At 43.6% G+C, this 17,317-nt stretch overlaps 2 protein-coding genes across 13 annotated transcripts in view; both read left to right on the forward strand.

The window, feature by feature from the left end:
- CWH43 (cell wall biogenesis 43 C-terminal homolog) overlaps window positions 1–7,105 on the forward strand; it is a 28,823-nt gene extending 21,718 nt beyond the window's left edge. Inside the window, exons 13-16 of the mRNA XM_064449390.1 lie at window positions 2,629–2,773; window positions 3,421–3,482; window positions 4,516–4,671; window positions 6,190–7,105. Of these exons, the coding sequence (XP_064305460.1) occupies window positions 2,629–2,773; window positions 3,421–3,482; window positions 4,516–4,671; window positions 6,190–6,277 (451 nt within the window). The 3' untranslated portion in view covers window positions 6,278–7,105. The remainder of the gene's footprint in view (window positions 1–2,628; window positions 2,774–3,420; window positions 3,483–4,515; window positions 4,672–6,189) is intronic.
- The window catches only part of DCUN1D4 (defective in cullin neddylation 1 domain containing 4), a 204,734-nt gene that overhangs the window by 147,590 nt on the left and 39,827 nt on the right, over window positions 1–17,317 (forward strand). For 4 of the 12 annotated variants that reach the window (XM_064449410.1, XM_064449412.1, XM_064449423.1 and 1 more), the window contains one exon: window positions 15,331–15,387. In XM_064449410.1, the coding sequence (XP_064305480.1) occupies window positions 15,363–15,387 (25 nt within the window). In that variant the 5' untranslated portion in view covers window positions 15,331–15,362. Of the gene's footprint in view, window positions 1–15,175; window positions 15,267–15,330; window positions 15,388–15,436; window positions 15,456–15,672; window positions 15,691–15,962; window positions 16,155–17,317 lie in introns of those variants that run through there. The other 8 variants (XM_064449416.1, XM_064449417.1, XM_064449422.1 and 5 more) reach the window with 6 other exon arrangements.

The following is a 17,317-nucleotide window of genomic DNA, read 5'->3' on the forward strand; positions in this document are numbered from 1 at the left end:
AACTTCTGGGAATTCTTTTGTACCCTTTAAAATCTGCTGCTGTAACACTAGTTCTAACAAGGCATATTGGAGGAAATCCTGTGACACAGTTACTGGTTTAAAATTTTGAAGCATTTCTTAAAAGGGACAGATGTATCATGCAAAACTTGGCTGAGCCTAATATCTGACTTACTAGAGATATAAATATATAGTTCTGCAAAACCACAAGTAATAGGGCTATACATCCATCTCAGTGCAGGATAGCATACTTCTGACTTTCTGCATGTGGAATAGGTCTGTTATATTCCATAATGACTGCAGATAGTTACAGATAGATAGCATTAATGGACAATTGATATGTATTAAAATAAAAAGTAACAATTCTGAAGCCTCCAAGAAAGGACAGAAAAGCAGTGAAGCTGGTGAAGGGTCTGGAGAACAAGTCTTATGAGGAGCGGCTGAGGGAGTTGGTGGTGTTTGGTCTGGAGAAGAGGAGGCTGAGGGGAGACCTTATCAATCTCTACAACCACCTGAAAGGAGGTTGTAGCGAGGTGGGGATCGGTCTCTTCTCCCAAGTAACAAGCAGCAGGACGAGAGGAAACGGCTTCAAGTTGCACCAGGGGATGTTTAGACTGGATAGTAGGAAAAATGTCTTTACTGAAAGGGTTGTCAAGGATTGGAACAGGCTGCCTGGGGAAGGGGTTGAGTCACCATCCTTGGAGGTATTTGAAAGACATGTAGATGTGGCACTTAAGGATATGGTTTCATGGTGGATTTGGAAGTGTTGGGGTAATGGTTGGATTCTGATCTTAAAGGTCTTTTCCAGCCTAAATGATTCTGTGACAGTGTTGAAACAGCAACAAAAATACCCATTCAGTGATCTTCTCGCTATGTAAAACTGGAAATATGAAATCTAATCTCTGGATTCTGAAAGGAAGAATTATATCAATAACTCAAATACGTGATGGAAAAGATTTCAGTTCTTTACTTTAAAACAATGTCTTAATTATTTATGTGTAATGAATATTAATAAGGGAAAGTTTTGTGGTGCTCTGTGTAGCTGTATTTTCTGTTTTATTTTCTGCAATATCTAGCACGTTTGTGGTAATACAGTAAGATTTGGACTTCTTTTTATATTTGTTGTGATTCATGGAGAGGCAAATTTATGGATTGGGTACAGATTATAATACAAAAAGAAGCTGCTCAGAAAGCAGTAGGTACTCTCATTATCCCATACTGAGCTTCCCCATTTCCTTCCCCTGCGTAGAAGCTGCACTCCAAGCATGGAAATTGTTTATAGATTTCCCTTTTACTAAACACATGTAGTTGCCAGAAAACACTCCCAATCTGAACTCTAGAAAGGAATTTCATTTTCTGCCTCATACAGATGAGGAGACTTACCTCTCCAAGAAAGTTTGTTGCAGTAGAAGAAAATAGCACTGTATTCCCCCCTCACAAAGAGATGAGATAAAGATGAAGGAGGAAATAGGAGACATGGGAAATGAGTTCCAGTTAGACTGTTTTGAAGTGAATGAATTTGTAATTAAATGGCACATACAACTGCTTGTTTTAAATCTTTTTTTCATCTGCTGCTTAGGATGACATAAACTGAATAACTAGGAATTTTTTAAAAGACTTTCTAAAATGTGGGAATATAGCAATGTCTCTGTCATTTTAAAAGAAACCCATCTTCTGGAGAGGTGTAATTCTGGAAAGAGCAGCTCGCTGAGCAGGCAACGTCACGTATACGTAGGTCACGCCTCTATTTAAATGGCAGGTGTTTTTTGTCTCCTGTTTGTGTGCTCTTTCTCCCTAATGCATTTGCTTCAGTCAGGAGTACTGCTATTTAGAAAGCACAGCAGCATTTAGGTTCTTGTTGTCTTTTGGGATTACAGATTCCAAAATCAGCTCCCTGTTTCAATGGTATTTAGCCCAGTCTACCAAGATATAGAAGAGAACACGCTTTGCACAACTGTTTAAAGCTATTGACATGAAAAATCATAGAAGGAGAACTATCTTTACATTATGTTATGACAAATCCAAAGGCAGGGAATGGGATCCAACACCATATTTTACCAGGCTCCACTTATGCTATTGCTTTTGGTCATGTTGGAACTGTTGTGTAAATCTTGTTAAAGAGATGCAGAATACCTGCCAAATGTAATTAAGCAGTGCTAGTGGGATGACATAGCTCTTAAGTTATATTTCATAAGTTATGTGACCCAAACTTTAAGACTATATTAACCATGATCTGTCCATCATAAAAAATTTGTTAGCATGTGAGCTCTTTGTTATGCACCATTCTGCACTAGCACAATTAAATTTCAAGTGCAGGCAGAGATAAAGCCTCAGACAACCAAAGCACGCACTTTCACATTTTCTAGTGATGAGATCAGTATTAAAACCAAAGCTGTAATAGAAAAAGTTTTTCCTATAATGGTAAGAAGGAGAACCTTAATTACACCTACCATGACCATGTGGCTTTTGTCAAGCATAGTGATCCTTTTGAATCAGTGAGCTTTCTGTAAACTTTCATACTCTCTAATGCTGAGCAATAAAAAGGCGTCAGATTTGTTTGTTTACTATTTTATTGCACAAAGATTCTGTGCTAAAATGTATATATGTTTAAGTCTTTTCCACTTCTTTCAGAGAGGACTTGGACAGAAAACTCCAGGCTATAGCTGTTTCAAACCTATTGAAGACTAGCTCTAAGCAAGTCGTATTTCTAGGATATATCACTTCAGCTCCTGGATCCAGAGATTATTCTGAATTGATAGAAAATGGAAATGTCCAGGTAATGTAAAAATACTGCTTCTTCTAACAGTTAGAGGTAATATGTATTTGAAACATTCAGCTTAATATTTCAATTTGATAACTTAGACGTATAAGAAAATACATTCACGTTTTCAAATACAGTCTTCAGCTACCTGACATGTTATAGAGAAGGTGGAGTTACAAGAGGCAATGGACAGCAGTTGCCACAAGGGAAACGTCAGTTAAGTAGCAGAAGAAAATAAATAAATAATCGCAGTTAGGGTTGTCAAGCATTAGAACGGGCCCAGAGAAGTTGTGAAATCTCTGTCCTTGGAGATATGCAAAAGTTGGCTGCATAAGACCCTGAGCAACCTGCTTGAAGTTACTTTGAGCATGGGGGCAGCAGTGGGTGACCTCCAGACGTCCCTTCCAACCTCTAATACTGTGATTCTTTTGTTTTAAAACTGACTTCTGCAGTTTGGTTTTCTGTCAGGAGATGTCAAAAAGTTGCTGGATTTGTCTGTGCGTAACAGTGTTTTTTTTCCTTTCTACCTTACTGCAATGTTTTAGGCAAAACGTTTTTCTGCAGCAGGTTTACACATTGGCTCTGTTACTGACTTAAAGCCTACCCATGAGGAAAGCTTGCCTTATTTGTTTGATTTTTTATTTTTTTCCTTTCACTCATAGGATATTGACAGTACAGATCATGACAGATGGTGTAGCTATATTATGTATCGCGGCGTAATAAGGTATGTTAAAGTGGATCATTTATTCATTGGTTTTAAATATCTTTATGTCAATCAGTTTTACACCCTTCTGTAGGTTATTGTGGCAGAGTCTTATATCCCTAAACGATTATGTATGGACAGGTAGATATATCATGAAGTAATGTGAAACATCGATCTCAGGATGAACTGGTGTATTTCTGAATATAATTTACAAAGACGGTGTTACAGGTTTCATCCTGTGTCAAAAGCCTTCAGATCTAATCTGCTTTGGTAACATAAACCTACTTTTTTTCCAAAGCTCTGGCTTTACAGCTTCATTCTAAAACATGAAGGCTAAGCCCTAATTTGTATGTGACACAGAAGATCAAATTTTGAACTATGATTGTAGGGTTTGTTGAAGCAAAATGCTGATCTAATCCAGCCAAGCTTTATGCTGGATTTAGTGGAAACTTTAATTGTGTAAGCCCATATTGAAGCACTTTCCTCTGCTGGGACCTATGCACTCCATATCTTTTAATACCACATTGCTTGTAGATCATTCTCTTGGTGGTGTATGTACCAGAATGGAATTCAGCTTATTCTGAATAAATTGCAAATTCTGCAGTGTTCTCAGGAGTAAAACCAGTAAACTAGATAGCTGTCTTAAGTAACAGTATTGAGAAAAAAAAAAAAAGGCAACAAAACTCCCATTTGCAATCTAATTTTTCTCATTACTCATTCCATCATGCTTGAGTTCCTTCCTTGAATTTCAAAATCTCTTCAGTGAAAAGAATTGGTGAGCTTATACCAGTATGCGTATACTAAAACTGTAATTTAAAAAATAAGTTTCTACATCTAGAACTTATTTTTGTTGTCAAAGACTTAGGCTTTCTCGTGTTTTCTACTTGTGACATTGTGTTACAGTGCTCGTGTTTATAGAGCACTTTAAGGTGAAGAAATGGAAAGTTATGTTGATAGGTTAAATAACAACTCTTAGAAAAAAGAGACATGATTAAGAATGTGGTGAAATTGCCTTGAGTTATTTCTTCAAACTAACTCTCCGTGTATCTGATAGGTTGGGCTATGCCCGCATATCTCATGGTGGTTTAAGTGATTCAGAAGTCCAGATGGCCAAATTTAGGATCCCAGATCACTTGGATAGCTATGTTGACAATGACAGAATTGTCACTGATCCCAGCCAAGTTCCTGAGGACATCCATTTCAATCCCAGGTCAGTGTATCTCATAAGAAATGAAAGGGATGATGCACATGACATCTTGTAGAAGTCTAGGAACAAAACTGTTCTTAAAGTGGGAGGCACTGGTCAGTACTGAACTGAGCAGAAGATAAGGAGGCAAGAACTTCTGTTTTGTAATTCCATTTTTCCTACTGACTTGGCATGTGCCTTGGGAAAACCAGTCTGCTGTGTCATAGCATAAATTGAAGGTAATGCTTATTTCACCCAGGTGATTAATTTCTAAGATTGTTTGGTAGGGGTATTTACCAAGTGATGTGGTGACTCACTTCATAGATAAGAGATCTCCCATGTTTCTCAGCACTTTTGAGGATCACAGTCTTAATGTACTGTTACTTAGAACACAAAATATCATGTATAGGCTAAATACTTCTTGCATAAGCATTTTAAAACATAGGATATAACTGGAGCAAAAATTAAGGATAATGCCTGAGGCAGTATGTTATAATTGTCAAGAAGAAAAAAGGGCTAGGTTTTTACATAAAAAGTTATTTATTTCTAGAATGCTGTCATTTTTTCACTGGCATTGCATAAGAAAGAGAAATATGGAGAAAGGTATTTATTCTACATTGAATATCAGTGGAAGAGTCATGAAGTTTGAGATAGATGTTGCCACAAAGAGACAATTTCCAGCAGTGCCATATTTACTACTTCTAACATGCATAATACAGAATATATTAAGTTCTTACATATGCCTAACAGTTGAGCTTACTCACTTCTTATCTACCACTCAGTCACTGGCCTCCTGTCTAAGCAGGAGTTTGCCCAGTCTTTTCCACATGATGAAACTTGCCTAAAGTTAGCATTCACACTCATATTTTTCTCAGTTGATTTCAGCGCAGAATATTTTTCTTGCCCTGATTACTTTTATGTCTGCCTGTAAGCAGAAAATATTATACCCATTAGGAATAAGTTTAACTTTTTTCAATTAGCTATAGTTATTTTGAAGTACAATGACACTGCTTTTAAATGCTATTTAGCACTGATATTTTGAATAAGGACTACAGTTCACTTTTGCAAATCTATCTACCATAATAGTCAGCAGTCAAAACTTTCAGATTTATATATGGCATCAAGAATTACAATTTTCACCATAATTTTCAAAAGTAAAATGTGCAATGTTAACAACAGGGTTGAGTATTTGGATACTGGGGGGGTTAAATTATATCTCCACTGAAGTCAGTAGAAAAAACTTCAAGAGCATAGGATTTAACTAGGTAAAAACACTGCTCACCTTTGTCAGCTGGAGTTCCGTTTGTAGTGTCCATGGCTTTAATCCAATCAGGGTAATTAAATGTCTCCATTATACTTAGAGACCTCTAGTTAGATAGCATACATAGATTATGAATTATATGTAAGAAGGGTTGTGGCCTGTGTCTGAAATTATCTAGAACATTCAGAAGAAGTGTTAATTATACTGTAGTATGTGTATGATTTAATTGCATGGATTAAATCATGTTGTAATGGTTTTGCTTTGTTGAATATTTTTCTTAGGTTTGGATCTTACAGAGATGGACATAATTATGAGCGTATTCATCACTTTCATATGAGCACTCCCAAATACTTTAAACAGACAAACTAGAATGAGAAAATAACATACCGTTGGGACCAACAGGGAGAGTTTGTTGCTTGAAACTGAATCGGCAGCCAAAAAGACTACACTGTTTAAGGGTGAGCAGCTCCCATGCTGCATAACACTGTGAATATCTGTGTAATAGCTGGTGACTCTTTTTCTTTAATGAGTTGTCATCACTGTGAGAGAGGGAAGACTCATGCATTTTGATAAACCAGTGTCTACCCAGGCCAGATACCTGCTTTGTACGCAGCAAAGCAAGGGTGGGAATTTGCTTTGGCAATAACTCCAACTTTTTTGAAGGTATCCTATATTTTGCTGTTTCAGAGTTGAATGTTGTCTATCCACCTTTTCTTCAGGGTCTGGGTATGACCCCTTTCCTCTCCTAGGAGCTCACTGGAACAATCGTGAGCAAGAAGTTTCAGCTGACTTCCTGAGGATGACTGAGGAAAGCAAAATAACGCGGTAGTGTAGGTAACCTGTTGATACATGCCACACCTTGTAGTCCTGCTGCTATTGCAATAAAAAGGTTGGCTTTTGGTTTTTCAAAATAGGAATGGGACTAGCATGTTTCTTCATTGGGAGATATGCAGTAACTACGTGTTTGATGCGTGCACATTTTTTACTTACTGAAACAGTATTTACATCGGCTGCTATTCCACATTTGATTCTTAAATGAGTTTTATTAGAACAATTTGCAGATGATTGGTGTTCATAATATTGGCGAAAAGACTGTGACTTTTACAGACTTCTATTTTTAACAAGGCATTAGACACTGCAATGCTTTTACAAAGGGAAGAGTAAAGTACCTCGGAATAGTTATTGTTATGAGACAGTTAACACACCGCAGAAGAATTTTTTTAAAAAAATCATGCTTGACATGACAAGGCTTTATTTAAAATGAACTGTAATAAAAGAAAAAAAAATGCATTGTTCGTTTGCTAGCACTACACTTTTTAGTGGGACTAAATAGAAGTGAGGCTTTTTTTTGGCCTAGGCAGTGAACTACCTGCTATGTAACACACATATAACACAATGCACAAAGTGTTTTCTCAGGGTCTCTTGGCAATGTCTTGCATATTTCACTCCTGATCCTTCAGTATATGTGCAGAGCTTCCCTTAAAAAATGAGGACCTCTTCAGTGTGGGACAAAAATGTTTTGTGCTTGTGAGAAACATTTTAGATGGTTTATTTAAATGACCCTCTCATCTTGGAAACCACATTTGTGCTATTATTTAGTACTGTGTGTCTTTCTGGTAATACCAAAACATACTGTTACTGAAAAGAATAGGACACGTTGCAGGAAAGAGGTGGGTTTTTTCGTCTCTCATTCTCCACCATGTGCTTTTGAGAACAGCTTCAGCATACTCAATTTTATTGTTTCTGTATGCAAGCAAATACAGGATGTGTCTTTACCCAGCGGTTCTTGTTCTATGGAGTCAGGTAACTGCTGCCATCACCAAGCCTGTCACTTTGTCCTGTTCTTCCCTTATTTTTAGGACTGTGTTTTTGAGAGTGAAACACTTCACTGATCTTTGTGGACGGAGGATATTTGAAAGGCATTTGAGGAATATATAGCCACCACAACTTCATCTCAGACAGTATTAGAAAGCCTGACTTTGTTAGTTACAATTAACCATCTATTGTTGAACTAATTTACTTCTCACTTAGAGGTGCTGTGCTTGTCTTTACAAGCCCAAGGAATTATAATTAAACATACCAGTTTAGATATCCTTTAGGAAGGATTTGAAATCCTCTGAGCTTGTTCTCTGTATGACTCTTCAGCAGGACAGGATAAATTAGGTTTCGGAGTGATGGAAGTGACTTTCTTTCACTTTCAGCAGTTTTCTTCTGCAAACAGCAGTAGCCCCTGTCTCTCCAACATTGCACAGTGGCTCTGAATATCCTCACTTTGCAGCATGCTTTCATGCTAGCTCTGACACACATCAAGCCACAGGTTTGCTTTTCCATAGCCTGTACAAAACATAACATTATCTTGCCACATTACCTAACATTCTCCACAGGCTGACTCTGCAAATCCCTTGTAATGTGAGCAGTTTATTCATGTGAGATGCAGGAAATGATACAAAAAACTTGAAAACCCCTGATTTTTTTAATAGTTAAAAATAGAATCAGGGTATTTTTCAAGAAGTCGGACACCAAAGCATGACTTGCATAACAGATCAGACCATATATCATCTCTGTGTGTAGTCTTCCAAGTCTGTGAGCACACTTGAATGGATTTTCACAGGATTTAGAAATGTTCATCCTATAAGAAGAGTTCATATAGACATTGACAAAATCTGGAGTTTGAATAATCTCTTCTTCCCAGTATCTTGTGTAATTTAATGTTGGTGGATCCATACCTCAATAATGCCTAATATCAGAAAACACTGTATGCGAATGTAATGCATAGCAAGTATTTGTTGACATTTGCATTATTTTATCAGAATGACCATGAACCGTTTGTATACTGCTTCTGCTACTGTGGTTAGAATTGGGAAGCTAAAACTACACTTTGTTTGTCCTTGAATTGGCCCATTGATCTAATCCACCTCTATCTGGTTTAGAAAAATGTGCAGTACATTTCTCAGTTGCAAGCACTATATTTCAAACGATGAAAGAAATGTGCTAGAACAGGTCCTGCTGCAGGGGCGTGTGACTAATCTTGCCGTTTTCTAATCATATGCTCTTAATCTCAGCTTTCATAAGGTAGTATGTTATGAAACAAAGTTTGTGGATATCTGTAACTATGTATTCAGAGGCAGCATGAAAAGATAAAATGTATAAATAGACATTATTTTCTAAAGGTTTGAGCTTTTCCTGGCAGTAAAAGGTCTAGATTATATGTATCTCTGATTTCTAAATACTATGTATTCTGTTGTACTCCTAATTCCATCCACTCTGACATTCTGTGCAGGTCAGTTAAAGTTTCTAGGAATATAGAGGAAGAGACAGCAGTATATCAGGAGCCTACCAATGTGTATCTCGGAATAAGAAAGAAGGACTCTAGGTAACATAGAAGAGAGCAACTTCTGAGAGTAATTGTACTGGATTGTTCAGCAGGGTGGAGACTCAAGTCTCCTCCTACATATATATTCCTGCTTTGAGCCTTGACTCAGGCATTTCTATGTGTGTTGTAAGCTCAGCTTCAGGAGCAGTGGCTCTGGTGTTGTCACAGAGCACTCTGAAAGCTGGGAGCTGCAGTTCAAGCCTCCTGGGCTAAGAAAGTCCCATTTTTAAAAAAGGGTGCTGCAGCTACATCTTACTAAACAAAATTTGGGCACACCCTTTGGTTTTTAACTGGAGTTGATGTTACTGAAACAAGTCGGGTACAGCATAGGTGTGCAGGTGACCAGCTCCCACATGCCTCACTGAAAAAGGACTCAGGAAGTGGTGAGGGAGCTTTGTGGCCCCAGACAGAGGTGCTGGTTGTTTTGATGCACCTCCAGAGTTCAGGTGGAAATTCTGAGCTGCTCTCTTAAGCTTGGCTGCTTAGAGCTACCTAATTATGAACTAAGCAGATTTTAAAAAAACAATTTCAAACTGAAGCTGAAAAAAACTAGAAATCCAATTTAAGGAACTAGATATGAGCTACAAACAGCCCTGAAACATGTTTTTTTGTCATGTATGTAAAATTACATCCGTTTGCAGTGTGTTTCAAAAGGACCCTCAGAAGTCATACATGCCCAGAGCAAGTGTAACAAAACAAACGCTTTTACTTAAACAAGGAGCACAGTATGAGTCCATGGGATAGGGCAATTAAAATGAGCTGAATTACTTAATGAGGAGTGGTTTGAAAGCAGTTATATAACCTGCAGCTGCCACTTTCTGCCACCTGAGGTCCTCTTTGATCCCCAGTCAGTACTGTTCTGCTGATACCACCCAAGAATAATGCACGGTTGGGCGTTTCATTGTAACTCTGAGGGTGAAAAATCTTTCCAGAAGCGTTATATAAGGTTGTGTGTATTGACTTGGGTGTCAGTTACTTTTCCATATCTGCAAGTGATTTAGAACTGTGATTGTTGGGCTTCTGGTAGACAATTTGTTACTTTTCTTACGATGCCCTGTACTGTGTTTTGTTGCTGCTTTAATCGGCTTTGTTAATGTTAAGCAAATTCTGCTTTGCTAATGTTTTTATTTTCAGTACGGTCCCCTTCCCCCTCCGACTTGTAAAACATGTAATGGTTTGTGATTCTGGTGCCTAAAATTAATTTTCAAGCTTGTTTCTAAGCAAACCAGCATGAAAATGACTGTGGGAATGATAAACTCCCAATCAGTGCTGAACCTGTGTGGGCCTTGCTGCTCCAGCTGCTCCCTGTAAGTCAGTGGGGTGTGATGGGATTCATCTGAGGGTACTTAAAGAGCTGGCTGATATCATAGCAAGACCTCTCTCAGTGATTTTTAAATGCTCCTGGGAATTTGGAGAGGTCCCACTTGACTGGAAGCTGGCAAATGTTGTCCCAGTGTTCAAGAAGGGTAACAGGGATGACCCTGGTAACTACAGGCCTGTCAGTGTCTCTTCTGTGCCTGGCAAAATTATGGAGAAGATTATTATGGGAGTTATTGAAAAATACCTGAAAGACAATGCAGTCGTGTCTGCATTGAACCCAGCCAGCACGGGTTCGTGAGGGGAAATTCCTGCCTAACAAACTTAATTTCTTTCTAAGACAAGCTTACCCACCTAGCTGACCAAGGGAAGCCAGTTGATGTAATGTTTTTGGACTTCAGTAAAGCTTTTGATGCTGTTTCTCACAGTATCCTCCTGGATAAAATGTCCAGCATACAGCTGGATAGAACATAATGCAGTGGGTGAGCAACTGGCTGATGGGTCAGGCTCAAAGGGTCATAGTAAATGGGGTTTCATCAGGCTGGCAGCCGGTCACTAGTGGCGTTCTGCAGGATCCATCTTGGGGCCGGTACTCTTTAATGCCTTCATAAATTACTTGGATGCAGGACTGGAAGGAGTGTTAATTAATTTTGCTGATGACACAAAACTGGGAGGAGCTGTTGACACTCTTGAGGGCAGAGAGGCCCTGCAGAGGGATCTGGACAGACTGGAGAGCTGGGCAATCACCAACCATATGAAGTTTAGCAAGGGCAAGTGCCGGATTTTCTTCCTGGGGCACAGCAACCCTGGATGTACAGACAGACTGGGGAATGAGAGGCTGGAGAGCAGCCCCGCAGGGAGGGACCTGGGGGTTCTGGTCAATGGCAAGCTGATCATGAGCCAACAGTGTGCCCTGGCAGCCAAGAGGGCCAACAGTGCCCAGGGGTGCTCTGCTCTGTGCTGGTGCGGCCTCACCTCGAGTGCTGTGTGCAGGTTTGGGTGCCACAGTACATTAAGGATATAAAGCTACTAGAGAGTGTCCAGAGGAGGGCCATGAAGTTGGTGAAGGGTTCAGAGGAGGAGCTGTATGAGGAGCAGCTAAAGTCACTTGGTTTGTTCAGCCTGGAGGAGACTGAAGGCAGACCTCATCGTGGTCTGCAGCTTCCTCACAAGGGGAGGAGGAGGGGCAGGCGCTGATCTCTCTGGTGACCAATGACAGGACCCAAGGGGATGGTAGGAAGATGTACTGGGGAGGATTATGTTGGATATTAGGAAAAGGTTCTTCCCCCAGAGGGTGGCGGAGCACTGGAACAGGCTCCCCAGGGAGGCAGTCATGGCACCAAGCCTGACGCTATTTAAGAAGCAGTTGGACAACACCCTCAGACACGTGGTGTGAATTTTGGGGTTATCCAGTGCAGGGACAGGAATTGGACTTGATGATCCTTGAGGGTCCCTTCCAATTCAGGACATACTGTGATTCTATGATTTGAGAGATGCAGTGGCTTTAGGAATTTGGAGTCTGAAACCCTGTGGAAACAGAGGGGATCCTCCCTCAAAGACCTCTTCTGCACTATGTTTCTGATAGTGAAGAAGACAAAACTAAGTAAATGGCTCCTCTTTCTCAAGGTAGCCAGTATTTTTCACAGACTGGTGGTGGTTTTTTATATGGTTGCCATTTTCGCTATCAATTAGAAAAAGCAGCGCAAACAATGAGTCTTCTTCCTTAAAAAATAACAAAAAAGCCTGTGGTTTTAAGTTCCATCTAGCAGTGTGTAAACTGGCCGATTCATTTCCTGCCCTCCAGTTCTTGGTTTATTATTCCTCTCCTGTGTGTTGATGGGAGCATTTGCACATATGTGTAGTGAGCCAGGTCAGGGTATTAATCTGGCTGGGCAAACGAACGAACCTAAAAAAAAAGTGTTGAGGGCTTTATTTTTGTTTCAAGGTTTTTTGCTTTTTGGGGGGTGTTGGGCAGTCTTGCTCTTTGATTACGTTGCTATCTAGCTGTCTAAATGGTGGCACTGGCAAAAAAGAAAGGATGCCAGGATGGCTAGGATTAAGAGGCTGATGCTGGAATGGCTTAAACTGTCTCTGCCTTTGAGACAGTGCTTGATCAAGCATGACCCAGTGGATGTGCTCTATGCAAATGAGGTATTTCTGTGTTTTGTAAACTCGTACTTCAGAAACAAAATACAGGCATGATTACTTGGCATCTGCCAGCCTGGAGACTTGCGTAGTAGTTTACAACTAGGGGTAACACGGGATGTTTATACCTTCCTTAGATTAGAGTGAAGGTGCATGTTGTAATGGGCCATGTTCTCGTGGGGCAGGGCTTTTCTGGCTGAAGCGTACGTTCCCTTGTTTAGCAAGCAGAAGCAGAAAACAAAGTCCCTTTTGTGCTTCTCTATGGATTTTTTTGCAGATCTAGTTGTGAAGGGTCAGAGACTATACTTGTGCATTCAACTACTCAAAAATATTTTGAACTTTTTTTTGTCAAACTGACAGTATTATTTGCCTTACGCTTACAGATAGCAGTAGTTATGGAAGCTATAGTCTAAGGAAAGATTTATAAAGCCAAGTAGTATCTTTCTTCTTAGACTAATATAAGTGGGGGAAGGAAATGCAAACACTTCCTTGGGTCCAAATGGCTTCAGGTACAACCAGATGGGTTTGTTTTTCATGTGCCACGTTTCTTAGATCTGTATCAGTTTACAGCCACATAAGGCATGGGAGATTTCTTTTTGAATACTTTTTTATTCTGAACAAGCGGTCTATGAGCTTTTTATGGTCAATGTGAACAAACAGTCGCCCCTAAAGGAATTGTTCCTCTCAATCCAGAATTAGAACAGATCAGATGAATTGCAACTCAGTGGTGCCCCTATTGGGTATATGAGCTTGGGATGACACGCACAGATGTGAATGTCTGGCATGTGGGATGTTAGAACTGCCCGAGAAGAGAAACCTAGCTTGTCCGCTTTACTCTGATATAGATCATTATTACCCTTAAAGGTGGTGGTGTAAAATATATGACAGTTGCTAATGTAAAGAAAAGATGGTGCAAACAGGAAGATACCAGAGATAGAGGCAGGAAGATCTACAGAAATAATTTCAAGGACTTAGCAAACAAGTAAGAATTTCAAATAATGGGGCCTTTCATTGCTATGACATGGTCATAGTACATGACTTCTGAAAAGAGAAATAATGTTCTTATGGACTCCATCTTCTTATCTGTAAAACAGGCAGTTGAAAACATGAGATGTTGCACTGCAAAATAAATCGGCTGCACTTGCACATTCTGACTGGCTCACTGAATAAGGCAACGGTCATTAAAAAGTCCATAAAAAGGTCCAAACATGCGTGTGACCAATTAATTCAGGGCTGTATGCTAATGCATTGCTCCAGAGAGACAATTACCTTAAACCTGGCACTTCTTCAGTTCTGAGTCCTTGACTTTCTTTTAACTTAAACTCCTAGAGGAAGGGTGTTTTGGTTTTTTTTTTTTCCATGGCTAATTTCTTTCTTAATAATCCTCCATTGTGCACGGGCGATGCTGCAGCAGCCTTTTCTCTGCGTTTCAGCACCGCGTAGGGCAAGGGAAGGCCGTTATCCCTGAAAGTAGGCAAGATGCTGAGCTCACAGGCTAGGCAGCGATGACCTGCAAGGTGTCCTCCTCCGCCACGGGAACGGGGAGCTCTTTCCCTCTGTGCTGCAACGTGGGGAGAGGAGAACGGGTCCATGTGCGGGGAACAATAAGTAGGGGGAGGGAGGTTGTCTCGTCTACCTGCAGGGAGCTGCCATCGGCCCCCGTGTCCCCCCGCTACCCAGCCTGCTGCCGCCCTAACGTCGACCTGGCGCTTCGATGCCCTCAGCCGGTGTTGGCGGGCTGCCATTTTCCTCCTTAGGGAGAAACAAAGAAACCTTTCTGCGCCGGTGGGTGATTCGGCTGCCCTGAAGTTGGGTTCGCGGAGCAGAGGGAGGGCGGCTGATAGCCCAGAAGCTCCCTTCGCCTGCGCCGGCCGCGGGGACGGGGCGGCGGCTGCCCCGGGCCTCGCGCTACCGACGTGCACAAGCACTCCTTTATCCGAGCGGGGCCGTACGAGGCTCGCGACCTTTCGGGCACGCGGAGGCCGGGTCTTGTCCCCACAACCGGGGGACCGAGGAGGCGGTGGGGCGCGGGCTGCCGCCCGTCCCCTCAGGCGCGCGGACCGCCGCCGGAGCACCCCCGGGGCTGAGGTGGGGAGAGCGCGCTACCGCTGTACCGGCGTGCAGGGGGGAGGCGGCGGGACCCACCCCCAGGCGGCAGCGCCGTACCTGCCCGCCCTCGGCGGGGCGGGGCGCGCCGCCCTCGGCGGCCCTGCCCTCCGCCACGCTTACCCAATCGTATCAGAGCGTGGGCGCGGCCCTCGGCCCCCGTAGCCAATCAGAGCCACGGGCGACACAAAGTGGTGTTCTTTGCACGCGCTTTCAAGGCCAGGAAATACTGGCATCGGCGAAGCCCAGTCAGAGCGAAGGAGGGTGGGGTCGGCGCGGCCTTGAGCCCAATAGAAGGTGGGGAGGGGGTGGGGAAGGCGGTGTGAGGCAGGCAGAGGGAGAATGGCAGGAGCCTCGCGCAGTAGGAGAGCAGAACGTGCGGCCTCCCCGGGCATCCCGAGCCAATGGGCGCCGCCGGTAGGCGGGGCGGGAGGTGTCCGTGCTTGGGCTCTGTGATTGGGAGAGGGGCCGAGGGAGCCGGGCCGGGCCGGGCCGTCTGTGCGCCGCACGAAAATGCACTCGGATGCCGCCGCTGTCAGTGAGTAGCGGCGGGGCCGGGCCGGGCCGGGCCGCTCGCTCCCGCCCACCGGCCTGGTCGTTCTGCCGGTGGGCACTGTCTCCCGGGTGGGGCGGCTTCTCCTCACCGAGGAGCCTCGGCCGAACGCGTCGCCGGGGCTCCCGGTTGGCGGGGGAGGGGGTCAGGCCCGCGGGCGCGGAGGGAGGCGGTGCGCGCACCCGGGGGCGGCGGGGCCCCGCGGGGCGGGGGCGGGTGAGGGGGGCGGGGGCGGCGGGGGGCGCTCGGAGGGTGTGACGCAGTTTCCCCGACCCGACTCGCGAGCGGGTGAGGCGGCAGCCAGCCCCGGTTGCCCGGCCGCGGGGGAGCCGGGGCTGCGGCGGAGGAGGGGGGGCGCGGGGTGCGGCGCTGCCCGGCGGCCTCGCTGCGCGGGGGCGGTTTAATTCAGCGGATTGCGGCGGGCCGGTGCCGGAGGAACGGTGTGTGGAGGGTGGGGGGGGGAGCGCGGCGCACGGCGGGAGGTGGAGTCTGTCCGCTTCGGGGGCCTGTGGCGGGGGGTGCGTTGCGGGACTACAACTCCCAGCAGGCACTGCGCCCCCGCGCCGGGGTGCCGGTTGCAGCCCGGTGCCCCGCGGCCGGCGCCGAGCGGAGCCCCCGGGGAGAGCGGGGACACGGCCCGCCACGCCCTGCCCCCGCCTGGGGCAAGGCCCGCTGGCTGCGGGGCAGGAGCGCGGCGAGATCGCGCCGCCTGTTTTGGAGGAGCGCGGGGAGGGCTTTGTCTCCGCAGGCTGGTTTGTGGCTCCGGTTTCACAGCAGGCGGGACCGTGTGCTATCGGCGGGAGGGCGGGGGGGATTGCACACCTTCGTGGGCGTGGGGTAGCCCTTGGGGTTAGTTCAGCCCGTCCCCGTCCGCTGGAGAGGTGAGGCTGTCACCCCGAGCACAAAGCTCTCTCGGCAGAACCGTGTTCCCGATTCCTGTGAAATCTCCCAGGAACGTGTCCTCGCTGTGCGAGGAGTTGCAGCTCTGGGACACTTTATTGCTGCAGAACTTGCTTATGGGCAAGATAATGAAAATTGAAGCTTTGATTATAACGTTAATGGATGATGGTCTGACTTTTGGACAAAGTCCTGTGAGCAGTTATGGAAAGAAATGCTGCGTAAGGCCTGGATTTTCTTGAATCCTCCTGTTTCTCAAAATGAGACGGGAGCAGCCTGATAAAGGCTTTAACTCAGGAGGTTATATAATTTCTTTGGTGGTTCTGGTTTGTTTTACCTTTATGTTTAGGGGTCATTATACGTTGGTGGTTAAGGCTGCCATTAAAGCCGAAATAACTGCCTCATGTTGGAAATGGAAGGATAATTATTCTAGAAAATGCCTTCTGTTCAGTGTCTTTTGTCATGTGCCCTGTCCAAAAAAGGTGCAGGTCTTCATTACACACATGTAAGCTACGGTCACAAGTATTCTAATGCTCCATCATGTAGGTTGTTAAGACTATGTAGTAATTTTTTTTTTTTTTTTTAATTTCTCTGCGGAAGACGAGAACAGTACTGTTGCTCAGCCTTCAGCTGTTACTGGCTTCTCTTTAAAAATGACCCTTGGAATGACTGAATCTTCCACCTCAATACTTTTTTTTTTTTTTTTTGGCGGTTCATGGCTTTCTACATATGTTATTTTAAATAGGTTTGTTTTCCTAAATTAAGTAACGTCATTATCTGTAGGTTTATAGTAGTGGGGATTTTTTCTCATTGATTTAAATGCTTGAAACCATAAATGTTCATGGCATATCTTTACACATACAGAAGTTGACTTATGATTGTTTCTTGACTGACCATTTTTCTGAGCCTTCCTAGATTCCTATCTGTTATTATGACATAGACTCCATTAATATATTTTTACTCAGTCTCAGTTTTACTTTCTGAGGCTGAATATACACCTTTCACATTATATGAGAAA

The sequence above is a fragment of the Phalacrocorax carbo genome, chromosome 4, assembly GCF_963921805.1.
Source record: "Phalacrocorax carbo chromosome 4, bPhaCar2.1, whole genome shotgun sequence".
Taxonomy (NCBI): domain Eukaryota; kingdom Metazoa; phylum Chordata; class Aves; order Suliformes; family Phalacrocoracidae; genus Phalacrocorax; species Phalacrocorax carbo.